Genomic DNA, 27,946 nt, shown 5'->3' with positions numbered 1-27,946 from the left:
CAGCTGAGCTGGTGCTGCTGCTCCGACTCTACCTCCGAGCTGCTCTGAGGGCCAGTCCACAGCCTCCGTCACAGCACATAGGCTCAGGTATGAGACAACTGACCAACAAGCCAGAAAATGGAGCTTCATCATCACAGCAGGTCGTCGTAGTCCAACATTTTCGAGTGCTGGCGGCTTTTCCACAGGCGAAACAAGCGGAAGTTAAAGTACATCTCAATCATCTCTTTACCTAGAGAGAAAAGAAAAATCAAAACATGCCAATTAGAAAACTTTTGGAGAAGCCGACTCCATCACGGTCGAGTCGCACTTGCAAAGTAAGGTATAGCATTAACAAGTTAAATATAAGATTATGGTTAATTTTATTATTCAGGTCCGACGATTATTTGTTTTCCTTGGGAGAGGTAATGGGCGGTAATCTCAGGGGTTCCACAAAAAAAAACTTTCCAAACCTAAAATATTCTTCAGAAAACACAGATGAACATTCATTGTTTGTTGTTTTGGTTAATCAAAACAAACATTCAGGTCTATTGATGAAGCTGTGAGTCTCACCTCTCAATCATGGGAAAATAAAGGATGACTGATGAGTGGCGCAGAAAGGCAACACAACACACACGCTGAGTGTTGACAGTTCACAGAAAAGAATACAGAAATGGAAACATTTAAAGTAAACTTGTCAGTGCTCAAGTACACAAGTGAAAAATAACGTATTATACACAATATGGCGCTTTGTACACTTTGACACTCCCGAAATAGGATTTAAAAGAGGAAAGAGAAATCCTGAGATAATGACATTTTTATTGAGAGAATAATTAGCAGAGCATCAATAGCTGTGAAAAATGACAGATAGATGAGAGACGTGAAAGTGGCACACCAGAGTTCATGCTACTCATACTCCCTAATGCACTTTCTTCATCAATAGAAAGGCTTCCTGACACTGACTAATGACAGTGATGAAAATCCACCAGTTGGAATTGTGAGACAAATCAATACTGTCTGTATTTATTTTGAAACGGGCATTTGATGGATATTTGACTGCTTCATTGCTTGTCTAGGATGCAAATAGTTTGCTCTTGTTAAAGTCTGGCAGGGTTGAGGACCCAATGACAAGAAAGCAAGGCAAGAGTGATCTTAAAAGTATTTAAGTTCAGGAATGTAAAAAAAAGGAAATTAAGGCACTATGGACACAAACATCGACACAGGGATGTGACAACTGACAAACCACAAGTATTATAGTTATTCCGAAACAGAGAAAAAAAATGCAGTTATTCCGAAACAGAGATAAAAATAGTGCAATAAACGGCTGTGCAGTTTACAAACTGGTCGCGTGGTGGTGTAAAATGATCTCACCCTGTGCTGACAGTTCCAGAGGGGACTTGAATTCAACAGAGGATGGTCTCATCAGCCTCTTCAAAGTCTGAATCAACTGCAAGAAGAGAGGACAGATGGAGAAGATCTTTTTAAATAAAAACAAAGTGATTATGCAGGGATGGCTGTGATAGAAGAGGCTCAGCAACACTTTGGTGGTCCTCAAGCAGCATGAACTGTCGTTGTAAAGGTCATTGATCTATGCTTCGTCATGACATTTAGTGATATGTCATCAATAGAAAGCCCGATTGCTTAACCTACACTACATACAGTGCTGCCCTTTATTTGTCAAAAGTCACCTTTTTCAAATATGACACGAGTTCATGCAGTGAAAATGAAGTAACTGAAAGTAAATATATATATAGACCAATGTCACGTGTCTAACGTTGTATTTTGGAAGATTCATAATTTGATCACTTTTTTCCAGCATTCCTTGTCTGCTTTTCTGTGCTTGTGTCCACCTATTAACTGCCTACTACCACACTAACCCTTCCACCCAAAACGTGACAAGCTGATTGCGTGGTTATAAGCTGCGTCATCTGAAGACAGCTCACGCTATTAATAGAGTCGACCCAGCTGAGCTTGCAGGAGCACGCACAGGCGGCAGCGACTCGATTTATCAATTATGACAGTGCTAACATTACGTATTCATTCTGGAACATAAATAAATAATTTTCAAATTAACGTCTTGCAGCTAGTTATAGTCAACAAAACAAAAAGCATGATGATGGATGTCCATGCAGGTGAGTAACTGTTTTCTTCCAAGACAATAGATTATCTTGAGCTGCCATAACGATGCTACACAGACATTAGGCAGCCAAGTGAGGAATGCATTAATATTCCTCGTTTTTATCCCAGACTGTCACCTTCCTGGAAGATGCTGCTATAAACAATTGAAACATCAATGTGTCATTTAGTGAAGGTGAACGCCTCAAGGAAAGAAAAGTTACGTCCACATTTCTTTTCATGAGCTTCTCCTTGGGCCACCTTGAAATGCAAACAACTTCATTCCTGAGGACAAATGTTGAGCACATTTTAACAAATACATCATTAAATTTGTCACAACAATCCGCAGCAACTTTGTCTTTGTTAGAAACAAGAAGTGTTGTCATTTTGCGATTTCTTTCCCCAATGAGCAGAGGCAGCTGTGGAGCTTCTCTCCCCCGACACGATCACTCCCACTCACAGCCCGTCGGTCACACATCTAGCAAGCTAGATAATGACTTAAATAGTGCTGCTAATATACATTCATTAAAAAAAAACTATAATGTACACTACCGTTCAAAAGTTTGGGGTCACAAAATTGTTTGGGTGACCCCAAACCTTTGAACGGTAGTGTAAATATTATTATAATAACATATTATGAATTAAATATTATAAATTACATCTTATATTTGTATAAGATTATAAAAAATCTATGAATATAAGTATACATATATATTATAAGATTTTTTACACAGAAGATTATATATATAATCTATAAATAATTATCTAAATAAATATATACACTACCGTTCAAAAGTTTGGGGTCACCCAAACAATTTTGTGACCCCAAACTTTTGAATGGTAGTGTATGTAGTAGTAGTAGTAAATAAACTAAAGATATTTAGCTCCAGGAGTCTTTGCAACTTATATTTTGAGAATGAACAACTGACAGCTGTACTGCATGGATGATGAAAACTTATTTTTATTTTTACTGCATGTGATATTTTTGTTTTTCATGTTAATATGCGGTTCTTGATGGAACAAGTTGAGACACCCGTGCTGTAGTGCACGATGTGTGGTAAGGTAAGCGTCTATAAGCTTCAGCCTGCTCCTTCTGGGCTCTTTTACCATGTACGGAATTTCTATATGTCAAAAGTCAAAGTCAAAGTCTGCTTTATTGTCAATTTCTTCACATGCCAAGACACACAAAGAAATCGAAATAACGTTCCCACTATCCCACGGTGACAAGACATAGTACACAATACACATACAAGTAAACAACACAAAAAAATAAAAAGAAGAAGGCACAAACAATGAATAAATAAGAGTGGTGAATAAATAATAAATAAACAAAAAACACAATAAATAAGAGGAGCAAAAATATGTTGTCACGCATTTGTGTGATCAGCACCAAGTCAGCTATTTTTCTTCAACGCGCTCCTCTCACTGTTCTTTCAGCACCATGGTCAGCACCCCTCTGTGACGCACATTTCTCTCAGCCACACCTTACCCGCTCCAGGCTTAACTCACTTATAAAAACCCTGCACTCTGTTCTTTTCCCAGTTTGCCTGATTCGCTGTGAAGCGATACGCCTGCTTGTTTCCTGCTTGTTTGCCTGCTCTGCTTCCTTTTCTGCGTTATCTGGGGGAGTGTGTAAATAAGTGTAGGGAGCACATAATTGCAAGAAAGGTCACAAAGTCCTTGAAATGGGTGGGCGTCAAGGAGTCTGTTTTCTTGTCATTTCAAAGTGTAGTGTATGTGTGCGAGAGCGCTTCCTCATAGTACTCCCCTGCACGTGGGAGCCTGACAGCAGGATAAGAACAGTAACTAGGCAGCCAAGACATTAAAAGGTCATTGGTCACAAATGACACACACACTGTACAATTCCTAAAATAAACAAACAAACGAACAAGCAAACAAACAAAAAACAAATAAATAATTTTCTTAAGTAAGCTTCTGGGCTATAGAGCTGAAACCAACAGCTTGCCCGATAATTGTCACACTGCTGTTCACAGCATAATGGCATTTACATAGCATGTGTGTATTAGCACTCTCAGCACACTCTGTGCATGCACACATTTGCAGCACTTTTTTTATGTTCAAAAGTGCGTGTGGAATCTCAAGTCTTAGTCACGACACAAAAACTGATTACCTTTTCTCCATTTGCACTGCCGAGAACATAGCACCCCATGATGTGGATGAGGTTGGGCTCAGGGTTCAGCTTACTCATCAGCTTGCCCAGCTGCCGCCAGAACCTACATGCAGAAGAGAGGATACAAAATCAACGACAATGGGGTCAAGAGCAGCGGGGCAATTCAGAAAAGAGAGCTTGAAAGAAGGCTGAGGAAAATTGAATCATTTTTTTATCGTGAATGCCTCAAATGTTTTTATGATTGATGCAATTGCATGATGAGTGATGCAATAAAGATTATTGTATTAATGTTGCGTTGATGCAAAACACATTTAACTGTTTATTTTCCTATTCTTTCAGATTTTTAACATATTTCTTTAAGCAAAATACTCAGGTCAAGTGTATTTAAAATATATAGAACATTTATTTTTGGATGTAATATGATGTGTAGTATACATTTATATATAATATATCTAAATGCTCAAATGCTTACTGGATCATATCCTCCTCTTTTTCTACTTTGGCGAAGGTTGCCACTTTATTCTTCAGTAGATACAGATGACCGGGTCCTCCCTGGGGAAGGATTCATTTTAAGTCATGACACAGGGCAATCATCATCTTTGTTGCGACACAAAAAGTGGTATGGAATATACATGTTCTTTGTTTTGCTACCATGCAAAATGTCTGACAGTGGCAAACAAACACAAAACAGAGGACTGCATATCTTCAGATGGAGCTTTTTATAACTCGTTATGCTAATAAATACCAGGAGCCAAAAAGTTATTTTTAACATTAACAGTAAGTGTCAAAATGACACCATCAGTACTTTTAAGATTATCACGCAAATATACAGTGATACCTTTTTGACAGTGCAAAGATAACTGAAACCTGAAAAAAAACAGTATATTTATACCTAAATAACATGTATAGTGGAACAAATCATCTGTCATGGCTGCCCGGTACAATACGATGACTAAGTAAACAACACTGTATGTCACGTATGACCCAATAATGTCACAACATTCCTAAAATCTTGCCCATCTTGTCACTCACTTGGCAGAAAATGAGCATGTTCCAAATTTTGCAGCCTTTTCTGTAGGCAGTCAGCTTCTTCTTGATCTCCTCTGAGTGTCATAGTGTGAATCAGAGAGAGAAAGCAAAAGAGAGAGGTGTTACTTTTCATCACTCAAATGATGAAACACATATGTTGTTTGTCCCTTGACAATATCATGTCAACTAATGAATCATTTCAGTGTCTCAAAAAGTGGAAATATGGCACCTTGTCCTTCCCATCTTTATACAGCATCGTGCCTGGTGCTAAAACTGCAAAAGACGTCATACTCACCAAGGATGTCGTCAAATGTAGCGTGCTCGTGGTCCTGAAAATTGGAGAGGAGCAGGCATTGTTTCACCATATTGAGCAGAGAAGTACAATGAAAGATGTCGTTTTAATAAAACGCCACCACCGATAACAACAATATTTAATTTAATGAGTGTGTGGCCTGTTACGAATTAATTAGCAATAAAGCATTTTGAATAAATCAACGTTCGGCCTATATCCCAATCCCCAAGAAGATGGACTTTATTGATCTATCCTTTATCCATCATTGTATTGTATCTTTTGTAAATGAATGAATAATGACAAGCTCATGCTCTATTTGCCCCCGCTCAGCATTATAAATAATACATGTATGTATTCATGGAAATAAAAGATCATTTAAATCACACAAGTCCCAACAGCTTTGTTAGAATGCTATGAACTGCTATGCTATAATGCCATGAGTTTCCAAGGCACATTTCACATTGGAAAAAAATATCACGGTGCACCACTTAGCAAAACAATTCGCAAAAAGTGATTTTACTAGTTAATTGTGCACCTTCTGGCATCGAGTAGAAAATCATTTGACTGACATAGATACAGGAACAAAATACATTTTTATTAAAATTTTTGTCAAAATAATTGACAAAAATGGCTAATTTCCTGTGGCATCATGCATTAAGCTGTGTCTAATATTTTGACTTTTTTTATCAGTTTGCCCGTCAGTACTCGTTACTACAAATACCCTTAGAAAGAAATGAGCATCATTGCCAGCTTCAGTAAAGTCTAGCTTGGACTAACAAATGAAGTATGGCGCTATGATAAAGTTGGATGATTTTTTTTTTGTTTTCACAAGGCTCAAAATACTTACCGTATTTTCCGGACTATAAGGCGCACCGGACTATAAGGCGCACCTTCAATGAATGGCCCATTTTAAAACTTTGTCCTTATATAAGGCGCACCGGACTATAAGGCGCACCATTAATGCATCATGTCAGATTTTTAATCCAAATCAAATCATTCTCCATTTTATCTTTTTTATTTCAACTTCAGATGCAACGAATTACTTTATAATCACAAAATAATGATCCATAGTCTTTTTGATTCATGATTCATAGTCTTCAGCGGGCCACTTATGATTGATTTCATGACACTATGCTTCGGGCCAGTTTAAATTTAGGAATTTGGTCCATATGTAAGGCGCACCAGCCTATAAGGCGCACTGTTGGCTTTTGAGAAAATTTTAGGTTTTTAGGTGCGCCTTATAGTCCAGAAAATATGGTAGAACCATTGAAGTCTGAAATATAAACTTGAAGCACACTGACTTAAAGGCGGGTCTGTCACACTTTTACTAAGTTGTACTCACATAAAGAATTGGAATGATGGAAGGGTCATCCCTACGAATAATGTTTGGAACATACTCAGCCTTTGGAACCTTGGAGGATATCAGCTGTGGGAGGCAAATAAACATGCAGAGAGCGACATATAAGAATGTAATGTTATATTACTATATACAAATCATATTCATACAATCACAATTATGAATTATGATCCTCACAATGATTTTAGGTGGGACAAAGTCATCTCCTTCACAGGCAACTCTCTCCATCTCTCTTTCATCCCCCCAGTCAACATCCTCATCCAACCCTTCATTGAGGGTCCCCGATGAGGTCTGGAGATCACCACCTGGCTCAGACACACAGGAACAAAAGGGTGAGATGAAAGGAGAACACAAACGGGATTAAAGAGTATGTGCGCCATTTAAAAGTGCTGCACCTGTCATTTTATTTAAGAATAATGGGGGCGGGAGCTCACAAAAAAACCTCCCTAATGACGCAAGACTGTTGCAAGCATCTACAATACAAATGAACCAGATGGAATAAACATTGAAATACAAGATCAAACGAGCAGTGAATGCAATTATGAAAATAATAGCATAGTTTCTCAGCGGGTGATTGTCAGGGTTTATTATTAGACATGATATTTAAAACTATACTGACAAGATCTTACGAGTGAGCTGCATGAATTTTCAGCCTTCGTTTTTCTACCATCTCCATGCATATGCATTTTAAGTAAGTGCCCCAATCTTGTTTGTGTAAGCACATTTTCATCGTCCTTGTGAAATATTTGAATAGATTCTTCGTGTCTTTGCAAGCATTATAGAAAAAGTGTTGTCTTTGTGTGTCCACGGGCAAGAGTGATGGAGAGGCTTGCTGACTCACTGTCTCTGGAGTCATGCAGTGAGTCAGGCTTGACAGGGGTGGGATCACTCCATGAGCGGCTGAAGCTCTTGGCTCTGCGATCGGCAAAGGCTGAGGATTACAAGAGAAAGTCCGTTACTTACAACTCACGTGTACTTTTACACTCAGCACAGTGAGCCCTAAAGAAATCAGATGTCCTATCCAGCAAAATCTTTTGCAGTGATTCAAGGAGGAACAAAATTGTTCCTGATGGGTATTTGTCTTGAGTGTTTTCAGCTAATGTTGTTATATCTAATTTTCTGCTATAAGCCTGTGACAATAGTAGGATAATACAAAACACATTATTGGTTAAAAAGTGAATATTTGGTCGTGACTTTAGTCTTTGGTAAGTTAATTATGTGCTGGAGTGCTGCCAAGATACTGTGAGACCACTGCGAGGTTATCACAGCATGGAAGTTATAGATGCAATAGCACATGCTGTATCTATGACAAGTACTGACACGTATTGTACTTGGTCTCTCACAGATCAAGTTTCATTATAGTATTTCATTTTACCATACCATCTCTATCTCAGATGGGAAATTCGTTGCACAAAATATTATAATGTTGCAAGAGACAAAGGGACATAAAGCACCTATGTAAAAAAATTTGGAATCTGGGAAGAGAAAATTCATCAGCATTCGAAATATACACAAAGTTGTTCAAATGGAGAATTGACAGTGATGCAGACGTGCCAACAACTACAGAGTTGTGCTGTCTTGGGCCTCAATCGATGTTAAAAAATGTTTCTAACCAAACTAAGATGACTGAAATACCAGGCTGACATTTTCCATATTCAGTGGAGGCAAAATAAAAGGGGGTGTCAACGATTGGCGGAAATTAGCTATTCGCAGTTGGGCTGAATCCCTTTACTCCAAAAATATAAAACTGTACATAATCTAAATTACATATAATATTTGACACATATCCACTTACTCTGGACCTTCATCCTTCGGCTTCCCACCATCCTAAGATGTTTGCGGAAGTTTCTATCATGTTTCGGAACAGAAAAACATAACAGATGTCAGTATATCAGTGAAAAAAGTCCAGTAAAATCTTTTGAACACGCAGATGAACACACCATGCAACTGTTGTTGGGTCTACAAAAGTGAGTGCCAATCGTGTACATAGTAGCATGGATCAACCCACAATGTAAATGAAGACCACACACAACTACACCACAAGTACTGAAACATCTAGCCAATACACTTACACAAACTAAAAAACACAGATTTGTCCAAAATAAATCTCAGTGTGGTAATGAATTAAGATTCAGGAGAGGACTAGTCAAGATCAAACTCTATTAAATGAATGCAGTAAGTCTCAAGATGTATGCTCATATGGTCCAAGTAGAGTCAAATGTTGGGATTATAATCAACAATAAGGTCCAATCAAAAAATTCTCCCTGTATGTGTGCGTATGTGTGTGCGTGTATGTGTGCTTGTGTGTGGAAATTTGGTGTTTTTCTATTTGTGCTTTACTGGGTGTGCACCTGCACACTGGAGTACAGTAATCCCTCGTTTATCGCGGATAATTGATTCCAAAAACCACCCGCGATAAGTGAAATCCGTGAAGTACGGTCAACAACAAGAAGTACTGGGCAGGCTAACGAGTTAGCGGAAAGATGCTAATTCGCGATCGTGCTAACGCGAAAACGGACTTCTAAAGGAATGTAAACGAACATTTGGAGCAATACTACATTGTCCTAAAGGTTAGATACATGTTTCCTCAATTTAGAAGTTTTATTTTGACTTTTAAATTGTTTTTTAATTTGGAAAAAAAATCCGCGATGTAGTGAAGCCGCGATAAACGAAACGCGAAGTAGCGAGGGATCACTGTATCTGATTGCAACCATGCTGTGTTTTTATTTTTTCCCCTCCATCAAAGGCAATACTTGAACCAGATAAAAACTACTTGAGGAGAAAGAAATGGACCAGAGACTCTGCCTTAAGAGGTTTATAAATGGAACAATGTAGAGCCTGAAAATGCTTTTTTATTCATCATGACTTGGCTGAAAGTGGTTGTTAAGTGTTGTGCAAGTTAAACAATGACACGTGTATGTTCAATCATGGCATTTCGCTGTATGTTTGAGTTACTATTTGGGAAATGAATGGGAGATTTTGCAACTGCTGAAATCATTTTCAGTAAATTTGCATCTGTAGGTTTTCAGAAGATGTAGTTCATTACACAAATGCCAGAAACATTAAATAAATCCCAATATTGTCCTTTTCAGAGTGAGATGACATCTGACAATAACCACATATCAGTCAGAGTAATAACAATTTCAAAGCTCTAAAAGATGGAGAAAATTAAAACGAGCCATGGTACACATGCTGTATATTGACATCCTTGCTACTCGTGAGACGTGATGACATGCATTCCAGTGAGGGTTGCAGTCTTGCACGGACAAAGACTGATGGATAGTCGAACATAAGCTAATTATGAATAAAATGTTCGAAATGCAATTGCATGACCATAAAAAAACAATTCACCCAGACCTTTTGAAGCTAAACTCATCCTGATGTTGCCACCCAAATGAAATTTTAATATATTTTTTCCATTCTTAGACAGACGTGCTGCTATATAGTCAAAGGCACTTCATGCCAGTGCTGATTGCGGGAGGCGTGAATGTGAAGCCTAAAATAGAGGCATGAGTCAGAGGAGAGGAAGATCTATCAGTCAGCAAACACTTTTTACTGAGTGACAAGAGCTTTTAAAATCACTTCACTCCCACACAATGAGTCTGCAGTCAAATTCATGCCAATGTGTCTACTGTGACCTTTGCAAAAAAAAACTAGTCTTTTATATTCACGCATATATAATTTGTAAAGCTGAATGAGATGCACCTCGCTGATAAAAACACAGTAATTTGAAGTCTGACTAGGCACTCGTACGCACACGTACGCACACACACACACACACACACACACACACACACACACACACACACACACACACACACACACACACAAACACACACACAAGCGCACTCTTTTTCTCTCGACAGGTTGAATAAGTTGAAACAGAACTCCCTGACAAACATGCGATATAATCTCAAACAAACTTTTTTTTGTTCATACACAGACAGGCATTGCCCCAACAGGATGCATTAAGTGAAAATACAGAGTTACTTTAGCCACAGTTGTCAAGGTCAAACCTTAAATGGGAAAGCTGGCCATAGCTGCATCAGCTATGGACAGTGAGGTAATAATCATCCATCCATTCATCCATCCATCCATTTTCTATGCCGCTTTTCCCCACGCGGGTCGCGGGCATGTTGGAGCCTATCCCAGCAGTCATCGGGCAGTAGGCGGGGGGGACACCCTGAACTGGTTGCCAGCCAATCGCAAGGCACACAACCATCCGCACTCGCAGTCACACCTACGAGCAATTTGGAGTGCTTAATATGCCTACCAAGCATGTTTTTGGGATGTGGGAGGAAACCGGAGTGCCCGGGCAAAACCCACGCGGGCACAGGGTGGGTAATAATCATGTCTTGATTATTTGACTTCAAATGTCCATTTTGTAGTATACAAAGACAAAAACTACAACATGAATGACATAGTGGTAGTTGTCTACCCTGAAGGTAGAGCAGGAATAAATAAAAGCAGCCCATTTATAATTTTCAAATACAATTATGTCATACATAGAGCGATTCTGCTTTATCAGATTTCCATTAATGTGCTATTGTGCAATGCAACCCTACCTTAAAATACTCTTTTCATGCTTTCACACTGAAAATACATCTATTCCATCCTTATGATGATGATAATGATGATGATAATTATTATTATTATTATTATTATTATTATTATTATGTAGGGGTGTAAATCGCGGGTTTTGTCACGATACGATATCATATCGATACAAAGAACCTCGATACGATATTTGCCGATATCTTAAAGCCTGCTGTGATTCATTCACGATACATCACGATATAGTGCTCTACGATCGATATAGAACAATATCCTGATTTATAACAATTCATACGCAAAATCAACAAGGTACTGCAAACTCTTTATTTAGGAAATTACAAGAGTATTGTAGTATACAAAGTGCTTATTTTAACACTGAACTTTATCAAATTCCTATAATTTCCTCGTCTTCTTGGACACTAGCCATAGCACCAGCCCAGGAGCCGCGTAGTTGTCGGCTCCCCTTTCACGTGCCTGCTCTGCTCACAACACAACACGCCGCGCACTGCTCCCGGAAAGAGGAAGCAAGCAACAATGAACTGGATTTCAAAATAAAGTCGCGTCTAATGTCTGAGGTCAAAAACGGGCGATATAGATCGATGTTTACGTTTAGCATCGATGCCAACAAATCGTAGAGCATTATATCGATTAATCGATGTGTATCGATGAATCGTTACACCCCTATTATTATGTTTTGCAGACATTGAATCATACATATGCAAAGATTCACCGGGACTACCTTGTGTGTGAATTCCAGTCTAACTCTTGAGCTCCAAAGACAAACAACTGTTGTGATGCCACAAACTACACATATTTTGTTGCTACTCCTTGATACACATTTGATGAAAATTCCAGCAACACAATTAATCCTTAGTGATTATAGTCAGTATAATACCAGCGACAAATGTGAACTAGTTCCTGCAATTAGTTCTCCATGGCAAAGTAAATACCTTCTTAGTTTTGATATCGATGTAAATATGGTGGCTGAATCTGAAAGGTTCAACTCAGTGTTTGAGCATGATTCATGTCAGTAATTTTTGCCTCACAACTTTTGTTGGGTCCTTAATTGTTAAGTATTAATGCTCAAATATATATACATTGCTTCTGATATCTGATCCAGTATGTTTGAGGGAGCTGTGAAAAGAAAGTCACACTACATTATGCATTTCCATTCTTTAGGTCAGGTCTTCCAAGACTGCTGCAGCTCATCACATATCAATTTTAAGAACTTCCAGGCTTTTTTTCTTTTAATAGTATTTTGAAATGAATCTTGGTGAGCAATAGATGGGTAGCTACTCAACTAGAGGGCAAATGTGTAGAGTACATTGAGTGAAAATTGCAGCACTGAATCAGTTATGTTATGTGTTAAAAAAAAGGAAAATGTGCTCCTGTTATATTTATGTTTTCATCTACTGTTTAAACTAATGTGGGGAAAACTTAATAAAACAAGCATAGATTATAAACACAAGCTTTGAACCCTGTGGTTTATAGTTTAGTGTGGTTTATCTATGGATTTTTCATAATTGCGTTTTATACATGAACAAAACGGGATTTTCCCTTAATTTTAGCTGGTGCGACTTATATTTAGGTGCATCTTACATTTTGGAAATTATGATAAATATTTTTTCTCTTTAAACCTGATGTGACAGGTGGTATACATTAAAGCAGCATGGAAAATCAACGTGTTCCTTCAAGGATAGAGGAAATTAATATTTCATAGGCAATCTGATGATTTTGTTGCTGTGCGACAGGGTTGCTATTAACGGACGGTTTAGCTTTAGACAGGACAGGACAGGAAAGCCAGGACATGGTACCTCTCGATCACGGTGGCTGCATCCTGCTCTCTTTTCCGTCTCTTTTTCTCAGCAATGCCCCGGAAAGCCCTGCCAGAATGTCAAAGTGTTAAGCTGGTGCGAGGGGGAGAAGGGTTTGGTAGGGCAAATTTGGTTTTGATGTGATCTGACCCATATTAGTGACCTGACCCATATCAGTGAGTTTAAGGGGTTAAATTATGAGCAAAGATTGAAGAACGCTTTTAAGAGCAAAATGAGTGGTTTTAGGTTCAGTCAAGGTAAATGAAGTATTTAGAGTTATTCATGGATTGGCACAGGTTACTGCAGGATACAGCATGAAAACACACGTGTGCACACAAACACGCACACGCACACACAATGTAATTAAGAATTTTCAAATGTGCCTTATCAAAAGTTTAATACCAAGGGGACTGCTTATGAGTATTTGACAGTAGACCATAAGTGTCAAACTCAAGGCCCGGGGGCCAAATACGGCCCGCCACATCATTTTATGTGGCCCGCAAAGACAAATTTTGCATCGACTTTGTGTCATTACAAAATGTACAAATTGTCTTCACTTTTTAAAAAGAGATATTGCTAGGAATTTTTATTACCATGCATCTTTATAAACTATTTGAACAGTTTTTACCAGTCTTTCAAAACTAGTTATTCATCAGTTTGTTGTGTAGCTTTTACTGTATATAATATTAGGCGTTGACAGTCATAATGGCCCTCCAAGGGAAACTATGACTACAATGCAGCCCGCGACACAAATGAGTTTGACATCCCTGCAGTAGACTGATGGAGTCTGAGTTAATTTAAGACTTGATTAACCCTAACCATTTCAATGACTGTTGAACTTAGTCAATGAGCCCTGGCATTCTATTCTAAAGGGGAAAACAATGGCTCTGACATAATGTGCGTCAAATATCAAGTCATATCCTGCAGTTAGGTTTTGAATGTTCATAGCCACCAACCTAGGACAAGAAATGAATGTCTGTACAGTGAACATTATCACTGCCCAGCCTGATTAGAAAATTGGCACCATATTATTACTGGAATAGTTTCAAGATTAATCACGTTGGGTTTTTCATCTTCTATTTGCGTATGAAACATCCCCCAATCCTATTTTACAATGTTGTATCCATCACATGCAGTAATGATTTACTGAAGGTGACAATGTTTTCTTTCAAATAAGCAAAAAGATGCGCTGACCATTACATTTCATGCGTCATACTGTAGGACTGAGTATATACTAAACTAGGTCGTCTATTAGCATCACTGGGGTATTTCTTGATTTGTATTGTAAAGAGAGAATAAAAAAAAAATTGGTTTAGTTTGTTGCTTTATGTGCCATTCATGCACCTTCGACCAAGTTGGTAATACTCAGTCCAGTAAATGTGGTTATTGAGGGCACAATAAATTGAATAACGGGGTGAATGTGGAAAACATGCAGAAAAAGGTTCAAGGTGTTGCTTGACTTGACGAGAAACAAAAAAGAAGCCAAATATGAAGAGTGTGGGTGGGTGAAGAAATTACTCACGATATTCTACAGTCGTGATTTGGAATGCCGCCACAGAGAAAGAAGACAAGATAGAAGATAAGTTAGCAGCATGGCCAGCCAAATCATAAATAGGCATCGGTTGAATTGCATCACATAACAGCTCATAGGGGAGGTCACGTATGGTGGAGAACAGGAGTGGTTTTTGCAGTGCATACCTGAGCTGTCATATAGGATACCAAAGGTTCAAATTACCCAAATTATGTGGGTAATCATTATGTCAATAACAGGATACAAAAAAAATCAATCCTTTAAAACTGCAGAATTTATTGGGGAATTTTATTGTGGGCAGCCTCAGGCAATAATCATTTTGTTTAAACAGCATCTAGATAGGGCAAACCCGTGAATGGATCATCTTGACGAAGAAAAAGTGCTCACTAACACAAATTGTTACATAATCGATTATATTTTTGAAATATACTATGACGATGGAACAGTACAGAACGTGGATTTAATTATGATCTGGAAACTGGTTTTATTTACCGCCAGACCTGACCAGAACTTGATAGAGAATTGCACACCTTTAAGGAGAAGAAATGTAGAAATGTTGTACTTACGCTTGCATGGTGGTAGTTGCTGTCTGAAAGCTCAACATGTTTTCTTTTGGGAACCAGCTATTGGAATTATCTTCTGTAATCACAAAAAATAGGAAGCTCAACATGTTTTCTTTTGGGAACCGGCTATAGGAATTATCTTCTGTCATCACAAAAAAATAGAATGTAGAACAGTCAAAATAAGTTTCACTGAAGTGCATAAGGCTCTTAAACGAATTAAGCATTTTTTTCTGTATTGGTTACGATATATAATACAGTAATCCCTCGTTTATCGCCGATAATTGGTTCCAAGACCACCCGCGACAGGTGAAAATCCATGTCACCCTCTCATTTTTAACATACATAAATTTTTGGTGTATCAATAAATGTATATGAAACCATATAAGTGCACATGTTATCATTAGAACATTAACAAATAGTTTCAAGCATGTAAATACTATATTAATAGTAGAAATGACATACACAAAATAATGTATAAATAATATAAATATAAATATGATACGTGTGTGTGTGGGGGGTGCGTGTGTGTGTGTGTGTGTGTAACATATGTAGCTGTAGCTAAAGTATACATACTGTAAATATGTTTTATTATTATCTTTTATTATTATAATAATATTATTATAATATAATCTTTTATTAATATATATACTTTTTTATAACAAGGTGCAAGTGTAAATACTGTAAATATGTTTTTAGAACTCTTATTATGATAAGAATGTTTTTTATAACAAGGTACAATACTGTAAATGTGTTTTTAGAACTCTTATTATTATAACAACTTTTTTTCATAACAGTACAAGTGTACCAACTGCAAGTGAGTGGGCAATCCCTGCCTTCTGCTGGCGTGCGGGCAACTTTCGTGCCAATTTAGAATTTTTTTAAATATTTTTATTTGGGAATAATTCCGCAATGTACTGAAGACGCGATAAATGAACCGCGATATAGCGAGAGATTACTGTATAACATTCCAATAATTACCTTTGCCAAGGACACATTTGAAGCAAGTTACCTATATTGTGATATGCTGTTGTGAAAATGTAATACTACCTCCATCCATCCATCCATCCATCCATCCATCCATCCATCCATCCATCCATCCATCCATCCATCCATCCATCCATCCATCCATCCATCCATCCATCCATCACCAGTCAGTCACAAAGTACTGTGTCTTTAGTATTTAAGCTGCATAATTCAGGGTTTGTTGTGTCAAAACTTGTACAACAAAATGTGAATTGAAAAAAAAATTAGTTTCTGCAAGTATTTATAAGTAATACAGTGAAAATGCGAATCTGAATATTAACTTTGCAAGTCAATTTAGAATGTGCACCCCTAAATTTTCTTCCAGTGCTCTGAAATCTTTAAGTCAGGTGCTCCAGTAAAAATTTTTAGTCTGGAACCCTGCATCTGCGCTTCTGGTCCTAAGTCAACTCGGACAGGTATCAGGTTCCCCGTGATAACAAACAGAATAAGTAGTGTTGAAAATGGCTGGATGGATGGATGACTATCATTTTTGAGCAATCATGACTGTAAAGATGCATTACCCTTGTCATCAGTAGATGTTCTATCCTCACTGTACATCCTCTCTAGTTTCTTAAGGTGCTTCCTCCCATTCCGTGGTGAGGTATCCAGGTCCAGGGAGCGCTGTCTTTGACATGGGGCACGAATACAGGTCACACAATCTGGAGTGCTGTCATCTTTTGAACCTCCTTTCCTCAAGCCCCAGTCTCGGATGTTACTCGCACTGTCAGAGCTCTGCAGTGATTGAGATGATGACAAAGGGCCTCCCTGATTCTGGTGGGCATGGCAATGGTTACTGCGGTGATGACTACTACGGTAATGGCTACCACGGGCAGATGATCGCTGGTCAGTGCAAGCCGAGTTGTGGCATTGCGTGTGGGAAAGTGGATCTTCCTTGCTGCTCTTCAGCACCTCCAATTCCAGGCTTTCCTCACTGCCTCGGCCCAGAGTCATCACTACCTCTTTTGTGATTGTGTACACCCTAGCTGGCTTCACTGTCACACAACCCTCTGAGTCTTTGGTGCTTGGTGGGTTCTCTGTGGAGAGGCTCCGCTCAGCAGAGAGTCTACGTTTAGAAGGTCCGTGAGCTTTGACTGGGTAGGACTGAGGTTGGGCTTGTATCTGGGCACTACAATTGGACTGACCAGTCTTGCTTGATTTAGCTATTGGCAAAGAGTGGCTCTGAAGTGGCAGATTGTTGTTCTGCAAGTGACTGATGTCTGGAGAGTCACAGCTATGGCCAGGGATGGTGTCAGATAACAGCTGATCTACAGACAACATGAAACAGGAAAGTCAGTGAATGTGATTGCATATAAGTTGAGACTATAAACATAAAGTTCAAATTATACTGTTAACTACAAAGAACAACTGAAGAATGGGATTTTACTGTCCTGACTACAAACTCAACATGGAAGACGATATGGAATATGTTATACAATATAACAGATTTCAACCTTCCAAATACAAGATTTAGTAATCGGTAAAATTAGGTCAATGATGTTGGATGAGAAGTCTTAAAAGTTGCACAAATGGTCACATTTTAAAGTAGAAGTGACCATCCAAAGTGGTAAAACAAAATCTGTTAATTTATGTCAGTCAGGTGAAGCAACATGGTCAAATGACCTCACCTACCTGCTCTGTTGCGGTGTTCTGAATTGGGATTGGACACGTATTCTCCAAACGCTCTGGCTGCGCTGTTAAGACACAATAAGTAGAGAACATAACATTATCTGTCAAAACCCAAGTTTACTTTTTTTTAACACCATCACACTCTAAAGAAGGGAATCCCCTTCAGCTTGAAGGTTGACCTGGGGAAACAGATGAGGGACTCCTAGCAAATTTCAACAATATCATTGTAGCCAGACAGGGTTCAAAACCCCTGATTATGCTGGAATTTACGGTGCAATGAGAAGAGTGGATTGAGGAAGCCAATGAAAGTTGACATGCAGGACTTTGTCTCTACACAATCCTTGGCCAATTGACCATTACAGGGAGAAACAAGCAGAGGGTAATTAAATCCGTGAGTGAAGCTCACAGTAAACCAGAGATAGGCTGTGCAGACCCATGGGTTAGTACTGGGACACAAGTCGGGCCCTGATCACCCACGTTCAGGTGCCAGTGTCTGATGTCGCAAGACCTGAAACACTCAATGATATACGTATCCATCCATATATATATAGTATATATATATACGCGGCCATTGCAGCCTGGTCATCCTAGAAGAGGGATCCTCCCATCTGTGGTCTCTTCTCAAGGTTTCTCATTTCCCCTAGTAGGAGTTTTGAGTTTTTCCTTGCCCTCCTGGGAGTTTAAGATCAGGGGATGTTTGAGAATATTTGTCAATTTTCGCACATGTCCTCAGCGTTGTTAGTCACCTAAATGTTGAACAGAGGCTGAGATGTACCGAAGTCAAATTCCTTGTTAGGCACGCTCAAACATGGCCAATAAAAATTCTTGAATCTTGAATACATACACTCAGGATATACCACTATGCATTCCTGTGGTTCCTGCAGCATGGATTATGCATTTGCAAAATATGCAAATGAGAGCAAATAGCCACAAATACGATAATTTGCATGTGTAAGACAGTCTAATATGTTGGTGTAGTGATGATATAAATAGTGTCCACCACCCAGGGCTGAACGATTTATTGTATTGGGACCGAAATCACATTCTCAGTGATTTCCAAAACCTCAAAGCTGTGATTCTTTTCTAAAAGGTTCGTGTACTCCACACTCACCAATCATTTGCATGGTCCCGCACCAAACTGGTTAAAAAACAAAGTGTTGCATCAACGTAACATTGTCGTTCATTCTCACACAAGTCTTATCTTTCGTGGCTGCTTGGCAATGTTACTGCTAGGCGCTAAGATAGCTTGCGCTGCAGCAATATGTAAATCTATGCGCTGCAACAGCAACGACCTGTATGATGCGAGTCCTCTCTGCCGTATCCCACTCATTTTGGCTGCTTGTATCCAGTATCTTTTGATAATATAATAATAATGATAATTAATCTTATTACCGTATTTACCGGACTATAAGGCGCACCTAAAAACCTAACATTTTCTCAAAAGTCGACAGTGCGCCTTGTAGTCCGGTGCGCCTTACATATGGACCAAATTCCTAAATTTAAACTGGCCCGAAGCATTGTGTCATGAAATCAATCATAAGTGGCCCGCTGAAGACTATGAATCATGAATCAAAAAGACTATTGATCATTATTTTATGATTATAAAGTAATTTGTTGCGTCTGAAGTTGAAATAAAAAAGATAAAATGGAGAATGATTTGATTTGGATTAAAAATCTGACATCATGCATTAATGGTGCGCCTTATATAATGACAAAGTTTTAAAATGGGCCATTCATTGAAGGTGCGCCTTATAGTCCGGTGCCCCTTATAGTCTATATAGTATATAGTATAGTTTAGTTAAAGATGCTAATTTTGCATTTTCATTTGAAAATGTCAAAATCATTATTAATGAATCAATTCCAGAATTAAAAAAACGCTGCTTAAAAGCAAAATAAAGCAATATTTTGATAGAAAAAGTGTTTTCTCTGTGCGCAAAAAGATGTAACAAAAACCGTGGCGCGCAAACCTAGCGATGGACCGTACTGTGGATTATCTGTACCGTTGCACCCCGAGTACAAACGTGACTTTTCGTCTGCGTCAGCCAACAGGATGCCAATCTGTGTCCTCAAAACATGAAGAAAAGGGTACTAACACACACACATGCTGAAAAGGTGAGAGAGATGAGCACAGTTGATAACGCGGAATACTACCACAAAGCCACTGCTATGCATGGTTCTGTTCGATTTATGATATTCCATTTTGTCCTGTGACCCCTGAACTGAAATAGATCATGAAATTTTAAAGCATAGCAACATCCCCCTTATGGGTCAATTCTCTTTATGATGGCTTTTATGGCTTTGCAATCTGCATAGTAATTAGGGTGCTTCAGTATAATGAAACATGTCTCCAAGACAAACCACTTGCCATTTTTATTTACCAAACATTTACTTTACTAAGAATTTAATAATGTTGTCAATACTGTAATTTATATATTCCCCTTTTATCTGAACTGCAGTATGTTGTTGCTCATCAAATGAAGTACTGTATATCTTGAAATCAATTTACAATTCAGAAAAATTCACTTCAAAAATAATTTTATCTTGATTGTTCAGTTGACCTACATACAGCACTGACACTTAAGGGTACATCCTGCAAATGGTAACGGCCACACACATTTGTACACTATCACGGGATTAGTTCGACTGACTACACTAATCCAATAGGTACACTACCGTTCAAAGGTTTGGGGTCACAAAATTGTTTGGGTGACCCCAAACTTTTGAACGGTAGTGTATATATTTATTTAGATAATTATTTATAGATTATATATATAATCTTCTGTGTAAAAAATCTTATAATATATATGTATACTTATATTCATAGATTTTTTATAATCTTATACAAATATAAGATATCATTTATAATATTTAATTCATAATATTTTATTATAATAATATTTACACTACCGTTCAAAAGTTTGGGGTCACCCAAACAATTTTGTGACCCCAAACTTTTGAACGGTAGTGTATATTCTTACACAGTTGTATTGAGCAGCACAAGTAAAAATAAATAGGTTACACATGCACTGTGCAGCAAGCTGTCTACAAACCCAAACATAAATCTCCTGGAGCCTCAGTCAAATGGAATAGCTATGTCGATGCTGCAGCCGATATGCCTGCTCGCTATGACACTCTAAGTAATTAAATATGAGGCTGCACGTGCAGTGGCGGAATTTCCCGTGAAGACTCTGGATGAATCGAGGGGAGAAGGAGGTAGGGCACAAGGAAGAAAATGCAATCATGCTTAATCTATCTGCATGACTTGGAGCACTTACAAAAAATCCATATGTTACACTCGGAAGAGAGTGATGTCAACATGCTCACAGCCTAGTTCGGGGAGGACAAAGCAGTGCAATGTTCAAAGTCACCATGTAGCGTACTTGACTTTATGGGTTCCTGCCGAGCCTGTCACTAATGTCACTAATATTGGTAGATAGTTTCACATGTTGAAAGTGAACTGCATCCAAAAAGTACAAAATATTTTTGTATTTATATATATTTTTAAAAACATTTTAAATTGACATATAGGATGTATAGAAAACAACTCGTATTGTTCACAGTTTGTCTAAATGCTTAGTGGTTAGATCTAAATAACACATTAGATCATAGTTTATCTCAGAATACAGTTAAATTCTATTATATAAACTATCTCAGAATACAGTTAAATTCTATCATATAAACTAAGTCATAAAAAATAGATTGGTGAACTCTGTTTGAACCACAAGCTTATTGTCATCGCTCAAACTGGTACAACTGAATCACAAAGCTGTGAGTTTCCCTTTTTAGCACTTAGTACTTGATAAGTGGCACATATAAAAAGCATAAAATACAGGACTGTAGACATACTAGTAAAATGAAAGCGTCTGACTGTGTCTGATTTAGCTATGGCTGAGTGCAGTTGCACTATCAGCAGCTCTGCCATGTGCTTTTGGATTTTTTTCCTACTTCATGTTTTCAGCCATGTGACGTGAAGGAGGGGGAGGAGAGAGCACAAGAAATACGGTGACAAGCGTCTTTAAGACCAAAAATAGAAAGTAAGCACAGAGCGGGAAGTGGGATGATGGGAAAAATAAGCAAGGAATTTGTATTAAACAAGTCGAGAGTCTATATAGAAGAAGACAATGATCCAGACAGTGCATGATATTTGTGCTTGGGAGATGCTCACATGAGATATATATGATTACTTCCCCACATGATTGTGGAGGAGAAGAACTAGTAAATATATACAGTGAATTATGTACCGTATAGATGCCTCCCAGTGGGACACATTAATGAGCAGTGTCACAGAGCTGGAGGGGCATACACTATAGGCGCCTTAATGGTTTGAGAGAAGGGAGAGGGATTTCTGCTTTGGTGAATAGTTGTGTGCCTTTGTGAGATGCTTTTGTGGTTGGGGGAGTGGTTATGCATTTCATACAATCATACTGCATATCAGGGTTAAGCAACTTAAATGCTGGAATGAGCAACTACTCGAGACTCAGAAGCACGCACTTCCCAAACAGATGTATGACAAAAAATGCTATTTTAATTTAGTATATTTTCCGGACTATAAGTCGCAGTTTTGTTTCATAGTTTGGCCGGCGGTGCGACTTATATTTAGCGACTTATGTGTTAAATTATTAACACATTATTATTTCATTTCACATGTTATTTTCACAATAAACCGCAAGAGGGCGCTCGGGGCTTGTAATTATATAATTTCAACATTGGCGGTAACATATAGAAACAACTGAGAAGGGCTTAACAAAAATGGCGACATAGAAGAGGAAGCGCCGCAATTTCTACCTCCGGAGTTAGCGGAGTTGTTTGAAAGTGACACAGAAGATGAACATTTCATTGGATTTAGTGATTTGGAGTGACACGGATGGTTTGGAAAACTTGTTAGCATGTTATTTATGTTATAGTTATCCGAATATGTAACTCTTATTATGTTATGTTAAGATACCAGGCATGTTTTCAGTTCGTTGTTTATGTGTCATGTAATGGGAGCATACCGTACAATTATTCCGCCTGTTGTTGCCTCGATTCTATTTTTATTTTAAATTGCCTTTAAGGATGACATGTTTGCTCTTGGTGTTGGATTTTATCAAATAAATTTCCCCCAAAAATGCGACTTATACTCCAATGCAACTTATATATGTCTTTTCCTTCTTTATTATGCTTTTTATGGCTGGTGCGACTTGTACTCCGGAGCGATTTATAATCCAGAAAATACAGTAGTCTAGACTTTGTGTGAAAGTCATAGTCTTTTTAGTCTAGTCAATTTTAGTCTATTAAAACCCTGCACATCTTATTTTAGTCAGAAATGTGTTTACTTTTATGACTTTTAGTTGATGCAAGCCGATGATATTTTAGTCTGGATTTACACAGTTTCCAACCAATTCAAATTCATTTCAAGAGCAATTTGTCTTAAATTCTAAATTTTCAACCTTTTGTTACACGCAGACACACACACACACACACACACACACACACACACACACACACACACACACACACACACACGCGCGCGCACACACACAAATGTCAAGTCAATGCCCAAGCATTTCAAACTTGGCCCATCGAGTGACCTGTTGTAGACTGCAGTGGCACGTCACTTCCTTCCTGCGCTCTTAGTCATAAGCAAATGTGTCACTCAGCATCTCCTCAATTCATCCATCCATGCATTTTCTGAACCACTTGTCCTCACGAGGGTCAAGGGTGTGGTGGAGCCTATCCCAACTGACTTCGGACAGTAGGTGGGGGACACCCTGAACTGGTTGCCAGTCAAATGCAGGGCACATATAGACAAACAACCATTCACTCTCATAATCACATCTCAAGAGCAATTCCTAATGTAGAAAATATGATTTTCTTCTTTGCACGAAATGTATAAATAAAAATGTTGATTTTCTAAATAAGGAAAACCAATTGATTGTTCATTATTAAGTGACGTTTTATTTTCTCTTGTATATTTATAATTGCTTTTTAACTAAGAAAAATTACGTTGTATCCGATTATTTGATTAATCGATGGAATATTCGGTACAATACTCGATTACTAAAATATTCAATAGCTGCAGCCCTAATTCAGAGTACCCAACTCACTAACCATGCATGTTTTTGTAATGTGGGAGGAAACCGGAGTACCCGGAAGAAACCCTTGCAGGCACAGGGAGAACATTCAAAATCCACACAGAAAGGCCGGAGCTGGAATCAAACCCACAACCTCTGCAACCTGAGGCAGACGTGCTAACCAGTGCACCACTGATCCAATTTTCTCACATTTATTTTTATACCACTTACCTCAAGTCTTTGGAAATGGACTGGCCTCGGATACATACATTGATGCTATTGAACAACGTGATCCTCACCATGGTTTAATATGTTAACCATCGTGCAAACATGAGCCAACAAGTCTTCAATCAACACACCAGTTTCAGTGTTAATTCAAAAGTCCCTGTATTTTCAAGTGACCTACATACCGTAATTTTCGGACTATAAGTCGCGGTTTTTTTTCATAGTTTGGGTGGGGGGGCGACTTATACTCAGGAGCGATTTATATACATATATATGGTTTTTTTTCACTTTTTTGGGCATTTTATGGCTGGTGCGACTTATACTCCGGTGCGACTTATAGTCCGAAAATTACGGTATATTGCTGTATTAGTAGTACACAAATACCTCTGTCAATACTTTTGCTTAGTTAGTGGTCCATATGTAAGTTTCTTGTTAAGATAGACATCCTTGATCAGCATATTTAATTGATGTGATATGAAGCTCACATTAACAGGTTCCATAAAGTCTGTTTAATTTGTTGTCAACTGATATCCGTTCTTATCACAAATTTTCTGTTCTTTACGCTGACATGACCCATGTTGGCAAAAAGCAAAATTGCATCACTTGAACCTTATGGCTCTTGTTCCGCTACAAACCAGCAACAACAAAGGCACTACATTGGGTAATGGCAGTACACCCTTCTCCTAAAAGGCTGTAAGTGGTTCCATCAAAAGACGCAGAAGCAAAACAAGTCATCCAATTTATAAAATACAGAAATTAGGTTAGACAGCCACTCATGCAGGTGGCCAAGTGTTTCAAATGGGGATGGCTAAACCACACAGTCAAACCTAACCAATTACATACTGTATTTAACAGATCATGCACATTTAACTTTTTTTTTTTACATTTCAAAACTAATATCAGTAGTCTCCAAAATACATGAAATCCAAATGATCTTAATACAGCTATCAATACAATGACTTTCAAATGATTGTTGAATAGGCCAGATCAAGTATGAGAAGGAATACAGATTTCTTTTCCATTAAGTATACAGAAGACATTCGTACAATAAAGAGCACACTTTTTTTTTCTGTTGGTGAACTGTTTTTTTGGGTGGGGGGCAATAATTGACAAAATGTCTTGTCAAATGCACTCATTAAAATAAAACTCTTGTTTCAAGAAGTTCTTTATAAGCCTAGAACATTGCTTTCATGACTGCCAAGGCAAAACTCTATTAATACCATATAGATTAACCTTTAACTCCATTCTTGACATAATCCTTACAGTGCACAAGGCGAGTATCAAGACATCGTCCAATAAGCATTACAATGAAACTTTATGCAAAGGATACAATGTCATGCAAATCAGTCCGTTTTCCAATACATTGTCATTAGTTTAATCCTTCCATGCCCATTATGTCACAACTAATATTCGACCCTTCCTGGAAGTACGTATATAAAGTCCTTGATTTACTATGGAGATATATTCCAACAGTGGCAACATAAGTAAATTAAAAAGTGCCATTGTCTATAGTGCCAAAATTACGTACTAATCTATACTAATGGCTAATCTAGGTGTAAAATCACAAACTGGAAATATTTATGTAAATGTGATAAATGTGTATGTCCATATTCAAAACTATTACATGTGCATGAGTTAAGTTTTGGGAAATGCCCATATGCATATATGTATGTATCAAAAACAATTTGTTCTTCTTTCTTTTCAATGGGTCATGAAATTTTAAAACAAGGGGAGCATATTGAGATTATTTGGTGCCTTACTTAAAGGGTACTACGTATGTCCTATGTAAATATGGAAAGGACATATGTAGGATTCTTAACCACTTTACCACATATGTTTGACTTTGCCAATCTCCTACTGTGGGACTGTATGTGGTCCAGTAATGTGGGACAAACTCCCTCCCTCCCTCTGTCCCTCCTCCCTCTGTCCCTCTATCCGTCCGTCCGTCCATCCATCCATCCATCCATCCATCCATCCATCCATCCATCTTCTGTACTGCTTATCCTCACTGTGCTGCAGTTTGTCCCAGCTGACCATGAGAGAGAGTGGTCGGAGAGAACGAATGCAAGCCCAGGAAGAATATGCAAACTCCACATGGGAAAGCTGAAGCATAGGATCATACACCGTGTTGCCTGAAAAAACTACCTAATAAGAGGAAAGTAAATTGAAATACTCAGATAACTTGGGTGAACAAAAACAAGTTTTTAAAACTTTGAACTCAGATATTCTTTTAAATGTAGTTTGCAGAATTTGGAGAGTATATAAATAAAATGTGTACTGCTGGGGGGGGTGAGAGGACCTTCTCAACGCTGTTTTAAAAAAAAAGACAGAACAAAAAAGTTTGAGATCACCATTGAGTGAACGCAATTTATATAAAATGCTAAAATAGTATTATGCAATTCAAATTCACAAGGTTGTGTGATTGGGTGGATGTGGCTCAATTGTGACTCCGCTGTCCTGAACTAGAAATTGCCTTCAGGTCGGCATTGTAAAAAAGAAGCTGTTCTCACATGCCTTACATGGTTAAGCAAAGAATATAAAAAAAATCTAGCTTTTCTACTGCCATTCACAGCAAATTTATATTTCACAGCACAGCAAAATTATACAGTATTAAATTGCTACATACAGGAAAAACACAGAGTAGACAGCCGAACAGTGAATATTGTCTTTTCCTTTGAGTACATTTGTTTGCCTGATTGGCCAAGTTGGTGAACGGACTAAAAATTAACTGAATTCAAAGGAATACAAGCATCAAACATGACAGATCAGATGTTTGTTTGTTTATTTATGTATTTATTTAAGGCTGTTAACGGGTTCACAAATCAAACAACATTAGAGACAGCTTCTTAAACTGAGAATACATCGATCTGACACAATGACCTTTGGTTGCAGTCTGCATCAAGTTAAAGTAAAATGTTATTACAATTAGTGCAGATCCACTGTGACCAGCTGGATTCTTCTTGCGTTTGACAGTCAACAGAAACAAATCAAAACTTTTGCATGTTATTTTACATGACAGCAAATATAATTTGTTAACTTTGTACTTTTTGGGTAAGCTTTTGGGATGGTTTCTTTATAGTAACTTTTGTATAGCCTCTTTGCCCTGTAAAAGGTACAATATTCCAAATTTAATGTAGCTTATCCAAATCGAATTATTTAATTTTTCTAAACAATACTTATTTCCCAAGTCACAAACACGGTGTTATACTATTCCAAGCATCACTTTAAGCTCCCACTGAGTCGCACGGTTCTCCTGCAGTTCACATTTTGTACAGCTTTATTTTCTTTCTAGGTAGTACTCACCGAACTTTTGCGGCCACGGATGATATCGCATCACTCCTAAGATTTTTCCTTTTGGACGCCGCAGTTCCCATGCTGAAGTAAACACGACCAGAGGAGAAAGCGCGGACCATTCCACAATGATCGACGAAAGAAATTACCCAAATTAAAGAAAGAAGAAGATGAGAAGAAGAAGAAATGAAAGCCCTATAAGTCACAGTTTTGCATTTTCATATTGAAGCTAATGAAGCTGTTGTGCTGTGAACTGGGAAAGGAGCCGTGGCGCGGGCGAGACGTGATGCTCATCTCTACACCGTCCGGAAAGGAAGTGCCAACCATATATGGAAGAGCAACCCGCCCATCTCGTGCGCACGTGCA

General features: G+C 38.2%; 1 protein-coding gene across 3 annotated transcripts; it reads right to left on the bottom strand.

The window, feature by feature from the left end:
* Positions 1-84: 84 nt before the first annotated feature.
* nsmfb (NMDA receptor synaptonuclear signaling and neuronal migration factor b) lies at positions 85-27,946 on the bottom strand. Of its 3 annotated transcripts, XM_037259432.1 has the most exons (16): positions 27,593-27,946; positions 18,015-18,076; positions 16,907-17,650; positions 15,366-15,438; positions 14,791-14,796; positions 13,269-13,337; positions 8,696-8,748; positions 7,742-7,831; positions 7,078-7,205; positions 6,886-6,969; positions 5,547-5,580; positions 5,255-5,325; positions 4,695-4,774; positions 4,223-4,325; positions 1,348-1,423; positions 85-229 (listed from the first exon to the last, which is right to left on the bottom strand). In XM_037259432.1, exons 1-16 carry the CDS (start codon positions 27,700-27,702, stop codon positions 132-134), a joined length of 1,881 nt encoding a protein of 626 aa, XP_037115327.1. In that variant the 5' UTR covers positions 27,703-27,946; the 3' UTR covers positions 85-131. The 3 variants fall into 3 exon arrangements, with proteins under 3 accessions (XP_037115327.1, XP_037115330.1, XP_037115328.1); XM_037259435.1 differs by lacking the exon at positions 13,269-13,337; XM_037259433.1 differs by lacking the exon at positions 14,791-14,796.

This window comes from Syngnathus acus, chromosome 9, assembly GCF_901709675.1.
Source record: "Syngnathus acus chromosome 9, fSynAcu1.2, whole genome shotgun sequence".
NCBI classification, from domain to species: Eukaryota; Metazoa; Chordata; class Actinopteri; order Syngnathiformes; family Syngnathidae; genus Syngnathus; species Syngnathus acus.
This window is presented reverse-complemented; position numbering and strand designations above follow the sequence as displayed.